Here is a 10,889-nt window from a genome sequence, read left to right as displayed (position 1 = left end):
TAAACAATACCAAAGCACAACCCAAACATATTTTAAAGAAACAATAGATACATTTTGGATTGGGGAAAGATTTCAATTGCAGACACTGTTTTAAGTACAGCTGTTAATTATGTCCCGAAGAACCTGTTCAAGCTCAGAAGGAATTTCTGCTTAGGATGTCTCATGTATATACAGTAAGACCAAGAGTACACTACCAAAAAATCCCCTATTGGTTACTAGTAGGTACAGTAATAATAGTAAACGCTAAAATTGAAAAAAAAAATCATTTTCAATATTGAAGTTATATGATGCACTGGACAATATTTCCCCTTTGAGCAGAAACTACAGAAAATATCGTGCCCTTTATTAACTCCGTGGTTTCTTATGTGTAATAGACAGCGAAAGAATTGCACTTATTGTAACATTACAGTAAAGTGTTAGATTGCAGCTCACCTTTTAAAGTATTAGTGGCCATAATACTTACGACAGGTTGTGCATTATGTAAAGATGAATAAAGATGTGCATTTAAATTAAAAAAACGAGCAATCACTTACAGAACCAACAGTGAGGCTTAACATAACAAACATGCACTAACCCTACACTTATGCAAAACTAAGTTCTTCCAGGAAACTAACCAACTGTTGACCTTCCACAAAGGTAAAGGTTTTGTCCCTTGGTAATATGTTTGGACTTTGTATTTGAATTCCAGTTTGTTAGCTCATTGTCTCTAAATGTGCTGTTCCGCTGTGATATCCTTTAGCTGCCCTTGAGCTTCTGCAGAATCTGCAATCTTACAGTCACTTTTATTTAAGGTTTTATTGAGCTGCAAAGCATATCCCCATTTAGTACTACACAAACAGGCTTCCTTATTCATCCTCTTCAGGTTCCTGTGGTAGAATTGGTGTCTCCTCCTTTAAACAAGCACTAAAAAACCCAAGGATTGTGCTGTAAAGGTGATATTTGCCTTTCTCAGAAGCAATGTTATGACCTTCATCTGGGTAGATCTAGCAGAGACAAAAGGAAAAAAATAGTTTTTTAAAGGCTTTTCAAAATATTTAGAACTCTAATTTTCTTTTTCTGATCTTCAAAATGTTTTAGATGACAACAAGATGATAACATTAGTTTTGTGGCATCAAGGAGAGCTAACAGAACTCAAAATTCATTCCCTCAGAATTCAAAACTTAAATAAAATAACAACTGCAGTGGGGCCTGTAGAAGCAAAAAATATATATTCTCAGTCATTGTGCTTACAAGTTTATTTAGCTAGATTTTTCAGTGGTGTCTAGACATCCAAATTCCATTAACTTTAATGTGGATTCGATACCTCATGCTCTTAGGTACCTCTCAATTATCCAGCTTCTGTGTGTTAAGTAAAAAATATATTTTTATTAATATATTTAACTACCTTCCTCTCTTATCTAAAGCCCATCATCTTCCTTTCCCAGGGTGGATGAGGATGTTTTTATCTGTTCACTCTGAATTCATTGGGACTTTTGCCCAAGTGAGGCTGACTGGCAATCTGCAGATTGAACGAATAAATCCAGATCACAGAGTTTCGGAGATGAGACTTGTAGTTTGGCGCAAATGGATTCAGCCCCTTCCTAAAACTACAGCAACCACAAGATTGCATGAGAATTCCTTAATAGGGTTGTTTCTGAGTGACATCTCTCATTCCTACTTCCTTTCTTTAGAGGCCAAAACATCACCTCAGCTGAAATCACAAGGACAGCTAGAACAGCTCCTATGCCATTTCACGTATAAACTCTTTTTCCATTCCGTAATTGATACCTACTTCCCTGTTATCACCTCTTTCCTCATGTGATCTTATACATTTCAATGGAAACTACAGGTCCACCAGAAGTCAGTAAGAACAAGGTTTCTAACATATAACATCAGAGATATTTGGGGAAGTGAACAGAAACCACATCATCTAAGATATTCAAGAAAGTTTAATGCAACCAGAACCCTCAACCAGCAAAATCCAGTTACTCTCCAATGGGTCATGTTCAAAGACACCTTGTCCTCCACCGCCCAACCTGGCCCTCACAGCATGCCCACTCTCAGGGCGCCTTTGGAGGGGAAGAGTATTCCAACGTTTTAGCTATCTTTTAATGAGCTTGATATGTTCAAAATAACAGGAAAATAGTCTCATGTGATCCATCATCTTTCTAGATGAAAACAGACTACAATATTGTTATTTCCACATGACATAGAGTGCATGTGGACAAGAAGGCATTTTACATAGTGCGGTAGGAAAAGCAGATGAAAAAAAAAGAGATGTAAGAGAGGAGAAGGAGCCCAGCAGAATAGTGACAAGATCTGGTTCTTAACGCCCACACTAACAGTAAGTAAAATAGCACTATAACTGCAAACCAGAGTACTGCTAGTGCATAGTGGTAGGGAGGATCCTTTTCAGGGAAGGAATAGCAATATGAGATTAAATGTTGAACTATGTTTATAGAAAATACCACAGCTGCACATACCTGCATAGTGTAATTAACTCCAGCTTTTATTAGATGTTTAATTAGTTCTGCCGAATGCTGGAAGTGGACTTTCACTGCAAGACAATGACATTTAATATTGTCAGAAAAAGCCAAGCTAATATGAAATATTTATCTGTTAAACAACTTTGACTTTCTTTGTAAATACCAGATTTACAGTTGACTAACTTTTTTCCCAATCAGAAATGCACAGCCCAACCAATAATAGTGACAGAACATGAAAGAGCAGATTTTTTTGGAGAAGGGAGATGTGAGATGAAAGCCCCAAGCTATGCTTTCTAGGCACTCAGTAAAGATTCCTCTCGCTATCCTGGGATTTCACAGACTGCAATAGTTTAGAGGGGTGCAAAACCATTGTGTCTGAACATCAAGCCAGTTTATAATTGTGTTAAAGGAAAGCACAGCATATTTTCTCTTGCTTGCACAAGATAGATACAGCCCTTGCTTCTTCAGGTAATGAACTTTACGTAATATATGTCAGCAACTATTTTTTTTTTTTTTTTTTTTTTGGTGGCAAAAACTGACAACTTTATGGCCATGTTCTAGGCCTGTAGGGCTAAGGCTGAATGTAGGCTGAGCCATGTGACATCAAACAAGGACATCAGGCAACAAGAATCATAGCCTTGAACACATCACATTGCTCAGACACCTATCAGCATCCCAATTCCCTCAAGAGCCGAGTTCAGCAGGGCAAAAATTGCTGCTGCCTTTTGCAATCTCGCGCCTGCTCGGCCGCCTGATGCACCTGCTCGCACCCGCTCTGGGGAGAACGGGGCACTGCGTGGGATTTGCACCCCTTGGACTGTGCTTGCGGTCCAAAGCACAGCTTTTGACGAGGGTGGCAGGTAATTGCAATTTAAGTGCCAGACCTTCCTGTATTTTTCTATTTGTCTGTGTTAAACTAGAGTTAAAACTACCAGCTCTATGAAAGGGCTCCCCATAGTTCGGTTTCCAGTGCTTTGGCAGTAACTTGTAATTAATTAGGTGGGAAGTTTAACTTCCCTTTGGATACTGTACTTCACAAACTGTACCAGAATTTTTTTCTTCAATTGCAGAAGCTCTGTAAATTTGGAATACTATTAAAAATGTATATTGTTCTATTAATAATTGATATAATACCTTTCAAGAGCAAGACAGTCATCCACAAGATTTTAAAGAAATTAGAACATACACCAACTAAAAGGTACAAATATTCAGCAAAGCGTCATTCAGCTTAGAGCTAGAATTGGCAATTAAAACAGACAATCAAATCTCTTTGGGTAGAAAACCCCACCAGAGGGATAACAAAACTAAAAACATTCTTGCTAGGTGCGTGCCTCATCTGTCTTTGAAGATCTGTCTATTAAAACCTCTGACAACAAACGTAATTGCATCTGTAGATACTTACTATCGGCTGTCCCGTGAACTATGAGCAAATTTGCTTCTTTTAAACCATGAAGATTGTGTAATACGCTGGATGCCTAGTAAGCAAACAGATACAAAGATGTAACTAAATTGTGTTTTAGAAGTAAAACTATAACTTTAAATTACTTGTTTAGACTAATTTACCTGATAGGTATTTTCCTCTTTTGAAGGAATACCCAGGTATCTTTCTGAAAAGGCTGATGCTGTGTAAGTGAGAACAAAAAAAAATCAAAATTAATCAAAATGAATTCTATTTAAAAGATGTTTAGGTCTGACTTACAGCCAGGAGAAGCTATTTAATCTGATCTCCTGCGTACCACAGTCCATAGTACATGCCCAGTATGTCACATACAACCAAATACCCTGTGACTGAATGAGGACATGGTCGAGGTCACAAGGAACTTTACCACTAATTTTGAAAGATTCATACGTATCTCTCTCTACCATATCTACCAAAAATCTTGATTCAGGCTGAATACTAAAAGCATCTAAGGGAACGAGATGCCTGATTGAATTTCAGTGCAAAATGGGAAACACAACTCTTCTGACAAAACTCATGGTGTTAATAACAATGTATTTGTTATATGCTTCGGCGAACTGTCCCAGTGGAAGCTGCCCTCAACCCTTCATTTAAAGGGGGGAACGAGATAGCGAGGTGAAAACTAGTCGATATCGCTACATTGCCTGCCCTTAGTTAAAATGAACAGTAGCTCCATGAATAAAAGATATTTTGAAATAAGCTGTCATACCGGTGAAGGATAGGGAGCACTCACCATACAGCTTCATGTCTGTAATTGGTGCCACCACGGCTCCACATTTGAAAAGCCGTTCACTGGATTTCAGGATCATTGATGTAATGTAGCCGCCGTATCCCTATCAGAGGAAACGGTATCATGAGATTTTTGTTTATTTCTTTCTAATAATAACGAAATAAAACACATTGTGCTAATCCAACAGTGATACTTTACAGCATGCATATAATGTATAATATGTATTTACATAAAATTGCAACAGATACTTTAAAAGGAAATGTAAACATACAGTTAAGAGCGAATAAAGATACTATTTGGCCTGGCTGCGATTTTTAAAATACGCCATTTAGTAACAATGAGCGTATTTCAATTTAAGGTCCATAGTTCCATCATGGCACACCAACTTGCAGCTGGTAAAAAATGTGAAAGTTACGGGGAGGGAGGAGGGAAAGCAAGGCTCTTGGCAACAGAACCTAGATGGGAAGATTTGTATTCACTTTCTGATATATTTAACGTAGATATATGATAATTACAGGGACACACTGAGCACACTGCTGACTGCAGAGAGAGAGACAGAGTGTGGGAATGGGGGAAAACTGTGTGAACTGATTGCAAAGTGTCCTTCCTCTGACTCTTGGATCTTTGAAGATTGATCCTACCACTATTAATTAATTCTTTTTGCCGCAGCATTGTCAAACATCCCAGAGAGAGAGGTACAGATCCTTCAGTGTTTTGCAGGAAAAAACCTCTAGGCAGTCACGTTGCTCAGTATTATGCTAATCTCTAGATGCACATCCTGACCATCAGGCTGCTGTTACAGTGCAGGAGAATGGAGAGCAGGAAGGAGTTGGGAGACACGGGGTGCAGAAGGTGAGCTCCTGCCTCATCCCACCGCTCCTGCTGTCCTGACGGCCGATCATCATCTCCTCGGCCAGGTCTACAAAACCCCTCTGATTTGAGAAGGAGCAGCATGAAAGCAAGTGCTTTAATTTGAGGCCACGCGTTCCTTTTGAATGACATTGACAATCCACATGTGTACACCTATTTTTGTTCCAGGCCCAAAGAAAATGAAATTCTGAGTTGTGGCATCTGGGATCAGTGATTTTCTCATATATTACGGGCTCTTCAAATTTCTCTACTTGCCATCTTTGCTTTTTCTTCATCAGCACTGGAAAATTGACTTTTGCAGTTATTTGGGGTTTTGTGTTGTTTTGTGTTTGGCACGAACACATTTCAGCAAGAAGAAATTATCCCATCACAAGGAAAAGAAAAATGTAAAAAAACAAACAAAAAAAACCCCATCCCCCCCAAAATAATGAATATTGTGTCAAATGCTCACACAGGTTTCTTGTGGACTTTTTCGTACCCTGTCTGCTCCTGTTCTTCATGTCTAAAAATTTAATTAACAGTTGACCTCTCTGGAAGAGCTGGAACACCTGAAAACTCTTTAAGCTTACTTAAGAAGCAAACATGAACGTTCTTTGGAACCAGCCTATATTAAATGTAAATGGGCACACAGAAGGAAATACAGAATTGGATTTCCCAAGGAGGGTAAGGAACCAAGTTATCCCCTTCCCATGGCAATTCCAGCACTGGACGCCAGGAATAGCTCTGAACTGTCCACGTGCAAGAACAGATCTAACCTAAGAAAGAATTTCTGAGTGGGCACCAAAAACTTGTATAATTCAAAGAGTTTAAGAGAATAGCAACTTTCCTCCGCCTCTGGGTTCTCTTCTTTTTCTTTTATTTAATATTCTGTTTGTGTCTTTCCCAGTAGCTCCACAGCACAAATTTAATCCTAGGATAGATTTTGCCAGGTTATTTATTATTTAAGCCACGTATTCATTAAGAGCTTGGTTTAGCTCTCCTGGGAATTTCTTTCTTTTGTGCTTATGCCCTTGCTTCCAGCCAGGCTTTCCAGGACAAAAACACTACACAGTGAACCCACGTTTTTAGAAGCACCTCACAGTGATGATGGAATCAATAGTTTTTGTATCTCCTAATGCAAGGACCTGAATGCCGTGCTCATAGGTCCGATTTCTGTTGTTTCATCCTAATGGCAATATTTTAAAGAAGTAGTTGGCTGTGAAGTCCTCCTTTCAACTTCTTTTCGAGCTCTTTTTCTTCTTCTACTTCCATGACAGGGAAATGCAAATTCACCATGATTTGTTGTGTATCTGCTCAGAAGGCCCTTGGATCATTCATCACTTGGGCACGTACTACTTGCAGAGATAAGCAAGACAGCATTGGCAGATCGCCTGGCAATAAGAAGTAGGTATTTTCCACACTGTGCCCTCTGGACATTCTTGTCACTCTTGTTAGTAGTTTACATTACTGATTTTGGCAAGATTTTTCTTTCTGAGTTGTTCTGAAACCTCTCCCAGAATTCAAGTAATCTGAAGAGCTCCATGACAGCGTGTATGAGTTTAGTTGTGTGATCAGCATTAGGTAATAAAAAAGTCATCTTATTTTCAAGCAAATGTATGTTCCATTTCCATCAATCAACACAATTTCATGCATAGAAAGGAAAAAAGAAGACTTTTTCTATCATAGTGTTGTACATAGTAAGCAGTAAATGGATCTAGAAGATTTTTAATTGACTAAAATAAGCACAAGGTTGAAAATGCAATAACGTCGGAAACTTTTAAGTGGATTTTTTTCCTAATTTTAAAACTGATGTTTAGAATGTATGATTTTTTTTTTTTTGTCACTGGAAGCTGGATCTCAGGAAAGCAATGTTGAGAGGTTAACTAGTTTAGAAACAGTAAACTCTGAATTCAAAGCAGCATTGAAGGTTATTGAATTTCCCAGTTTTTGTTCTTTGCCTTCCCATACTTCCAATTTTCATTCCTCAATCTTTCCTTCAGAAAATAAATGTGGGAACACCACTACCAGTAATATTTCGGGGAAGACAAAGTTTTTGCAGGTAGCCTTTAGCAGTCTCGTAAAAAGTCTTGTTAAAATGTACACTCCATGGTACTTGTCTCATCATGTCACCATTAGGAAACAAGATGCTGTCTAACCTCCAATACAAACTTGTGGGAGTTTTCAAAAGGCAATGAAATGAACCTCTAAGGTCAGAAACAACCAAGTAATTTGGAGGTGTCTACTGATGGCATTTCAGAAATAACATCTTCAGTTATTTGAGGAAAGAGGAATGGAGGAATGTGTATGCCTATATGCATGTGTACTTTCCTGTATTTTGGTAACCAGCACCAAAACTGAACAGAAATTTGTGCTGTTATGTGGCAGATGCAATCAGCTCCATCCACCCATACTCAGCTGAATGCAATCCCTGCTTGGTGGCTGCCCTGAAAACTAAATACTGCTCTTGATGCTGTTGATACTCTCGCAATGAAAGTTTTTAGCTCAAGCAACGTGGCAGGAGCTCACTTCTTTCAAGGGGAAGGTCATGCTCATGTGGAACGCTAAAAGTAGTTGGTACTTCATTTCCACTACACTTTACAAACATTAACCAAGCCTCAAAATGCTACTGCTCAGGAGGTGAATATCACTCCCCTCATTTGGCAATCAGAGAGGCACATGAAGGTTAAGTGCCTTGCCTGAGGCCGTGCGGCATGTTAGTAGCAGAGCAGCGATGGGAAGCAAGGGGCTTCCCAGTGGTGGGCATGCTGCTCCTATCATTGCTGATCACGGGGTTCGCCTAGGCATCCCGTGTGGCTTGTTGTTGCTTTGTGTGGAAAAGCACAAAACATTATCATTTGCAAGGTAACACTTAAAAAAGGAAAAGAACAGGAGGGATGCAAATGCTAGTTTGTAAAAGAAGCAATAATTATGCGCTGTTCCTAGCTGCTGTTTTTTAATAGAAATCAATAAAATGCTATTTAGTTCTTCACAAAAGGTTAAACCTTTGCCTGGTTCTTTCTAACACTAGAGGCAATGACATACCATGCAGTTAAGCAGCTGATAAAAGAGCAAATGAGAGATTTCTAGCAGATGGCACAAGGAGGAAGTGGTTCCTGGTGCTATAGGCTCATAACTCAGCCCACTTGAATGGTCAATAAAGCATTTGGATATAAAACTTATATTAGAAGGATGTTATCTATTTAACTACAGTCCAAACGTGAAAGTATAAGAAGCAGGCTTTTGCAGAAACTAAATCCATGTTCAAAATTTCTAATGAAAACAGAGGCTTCTCATCAGACACACTCTCTACACAGATTCTGAAATGCAAATACTGCAGTTCCAAAAAAATGAACTATTTCAAATAGCCATTTTGAGAAAAGAAATAGAAAAAAATAGTATATTATGGCAAGCTTTTCCCCTCTTCTAATAACTTAAATTGTCTTAGGAAAGTAGAAAAATGTATTTGCTTATGATTTTATAGCATTCTTTTGAAGAATCATGATGACACATCATGCTATTTCTGCACATTACCTTTCCAAATATACTCAGTCTCTTAGGATCAATGAATGGTTGTTTCAGTAAGGATCTGCAAGAAAATAAAATGAAGTTTTTATTTTAGTGAATCTAATAAGTGAATAAAATTATTCACACAGTAAGGAATTGTCATAATTGTGAGTGACAATAAAGTATTACTTCACTGGGAAATGCAACTTGTCTAAATTGCTCATTTACACTCATTCTTCAGCTAATGGAGACAAGAGAGAGACCATTGAACGGCCAAGTCTTCCCACCTGCGTTGGACTTTTTCAGGCTGGGGAGCACCAGCTTCCCCCAGAGCCTGGATTTTCCATTGACAAGGGAGGGAGCTGAAGCAACTGCCTTTGGCCAGTGCCCTGGCTTTCAGACAGCTAGATGAATGCAACTTCTTGAGTTTATGTAATCATCCAAATGATTAATTTTCTCATCAAGGCAATTAATCAGCAGTGGTGAATTTTATACAGGAAAGATTTAATAACCTGAGGGCAAAATCCAACTGCTCTTGAACAGCCAAAAACAACTGCAGCCCTTCCTCTCAGCCAAGGGCTCTTCCCATGCAGCACATCCAGAAAAGAGGCCAGATGTAATTTAGTCTGTAACCTCTGGGTGTTGGAACACCATTGCTCAAATCACGTAACACAGCCCATGGCTGCTTCGGATGGCCTTTCCCAAGGCTCACTTGGAAGGGAATGAGCCCGCTCCTGACCAGCCTCAGCCCTAGGTGCCCCCTCGACCACTCTGACCACGTCAGAGACACACCTATTCATGCAATGGTTGAGGTATCAACTCCTTCCAAAAGAACAAAATCAACCCCCCTCCCCCCCCCCCAAAACTGGCTTACACATTGCCCTGGCCTTTCCTGAAGGAGCCGCTAGAACAACTCAGCCAGACCTTAATATCAGCCTATGCCGTTAGCAAAGACTTCTGTCAAAGTCACGTGCGATAAATCTACAGCAGGCAATGACTCTCTTCTGCACCCGCTGGATTTATACCAATATGAGAATAATAATGCAAGTGAGACATAAATAGGCATTTGCTCAAATTTTGCTCTTGTTTACACCATTACGAGTCCATTTGTTTGGTACAATTATTCCAGAACTCTGTGGTGCAAGTGAGAGCAGCATCTTATTGAATATGCCTAAAATATTATAACACAAAAGCAGTAAAACATTAAAACATTACGGAATCTAAACAAATATGAGCTAGCTTTGATAGCATATTTAGATTGCATACTTAGACTGAACGACTGCTTTATCGAAGAGAAGCACCAACACACAAAGAAAGCACCTCTTTGATCTTTAATTTTCTGTTTGCAATGCAAGGTGATTGTTTCAAAACTTGCAGCTGCATTAAAAATAAACATTAATGCCTTTCACTATGCAAAGGAAACATTCTGGGCAGTGTCAGTTGGAAAGGTTTATTCAGCAAGGTGGAGGTGGGGTAACAGAGAAGAAAAGTTTGCACATACGTACTCTACGGCTGCTATTTGGTCCTTCACTTCCACTGATCCCAAGCACCGGTGGACTTCCTGCAGGATCTTAAGGCCTTGAAATCCACTCCCTCTGCCATCGAATCGAGCTACGATGACATTATCAGAGTTGACAAGCACTGAGTCCCAGTCAATGTGAAACTTATCTGTAACCAACTGGCTGCCTGGAGCTTCATCACTGCAAATACCAACACACCAGACACAAACGAAGACTATTGACAACGTGAAGCGCTTTGCCGTTCTTCGCTATTTCATTCAACCCAGCTGGCAGAGTCCAGTGGGTTTTGCCACCCGGCTGGATTATTGGCATTTCCATCGATAACGCCACATTAGCCAGTGTGGGTATCCCTACGGCAGCAG

General features: G+C 39.5%; 1 protein-coding gene across 4 annotated transcripts in view; it reads right to left on the bottom strand.

The window, feature by feature from the left end:
* Positions 1-504: 504 nt before the first annotated feature.
* The window catches only part of DPP10 (dipeptidyl peptidase like 10), a 216,147-nt gene continuing 205,762 nt past the window's right edge, over positions 505-10,889 (bottom strand). For all 4 annotated transcript variants that reach the window (XM_062578191.1, XM_062578192.1, XM_062578193.1 and 1 more), the window contains 7 exons: positions 10,513-10,707; positions 9,035-9,089; positions 4,658-4,757; positions 4,029-4,087; positions 3,868-3,940; positions 2,463-2,536; positions 505-983 (listed from right to left, as the gene is read on the bottom strand). In XM_062578191.1, coding sequence (XP_062434175.1) covers positions 846-983; positions 2,463-2,536; positions 3,868-3,940; positions 4,029-4,087; positions 4,658-4,757; positions 9,035-9,089; positions 10,513-10,707 — 694 coding nt within the window. In that variant the 3' untranslated portion in view covers positions 505-845. The remainder of the gene's footprint in view (positions 984-2,462; positions 2,537-3,867; positions 3,941-4,028; positions 4,088-4,657; positions 4,758-9,034; positions 9,090-10,512; positions 10,708-10,889) is intronic.

The sequence above is a fragment of the Rhea pennata genome, chromosome 6, assembly GCF_028389875.1.
Source record: "Rhea pennata isolate bPtePen1 chromosome 6, bPtePen1.pri, whole genome shotgun sequence".
Taxonomy (NCBI): Eukaryota; Metazoa; Chordata; class Aves; order Rheiformes; family Rheidae; genus Rhea; species Rhea pennata.
Note: the sequence above shows the minus strand (reverse complement) of the source record. Positions and strands in the feature narration are given on the sequence as shown.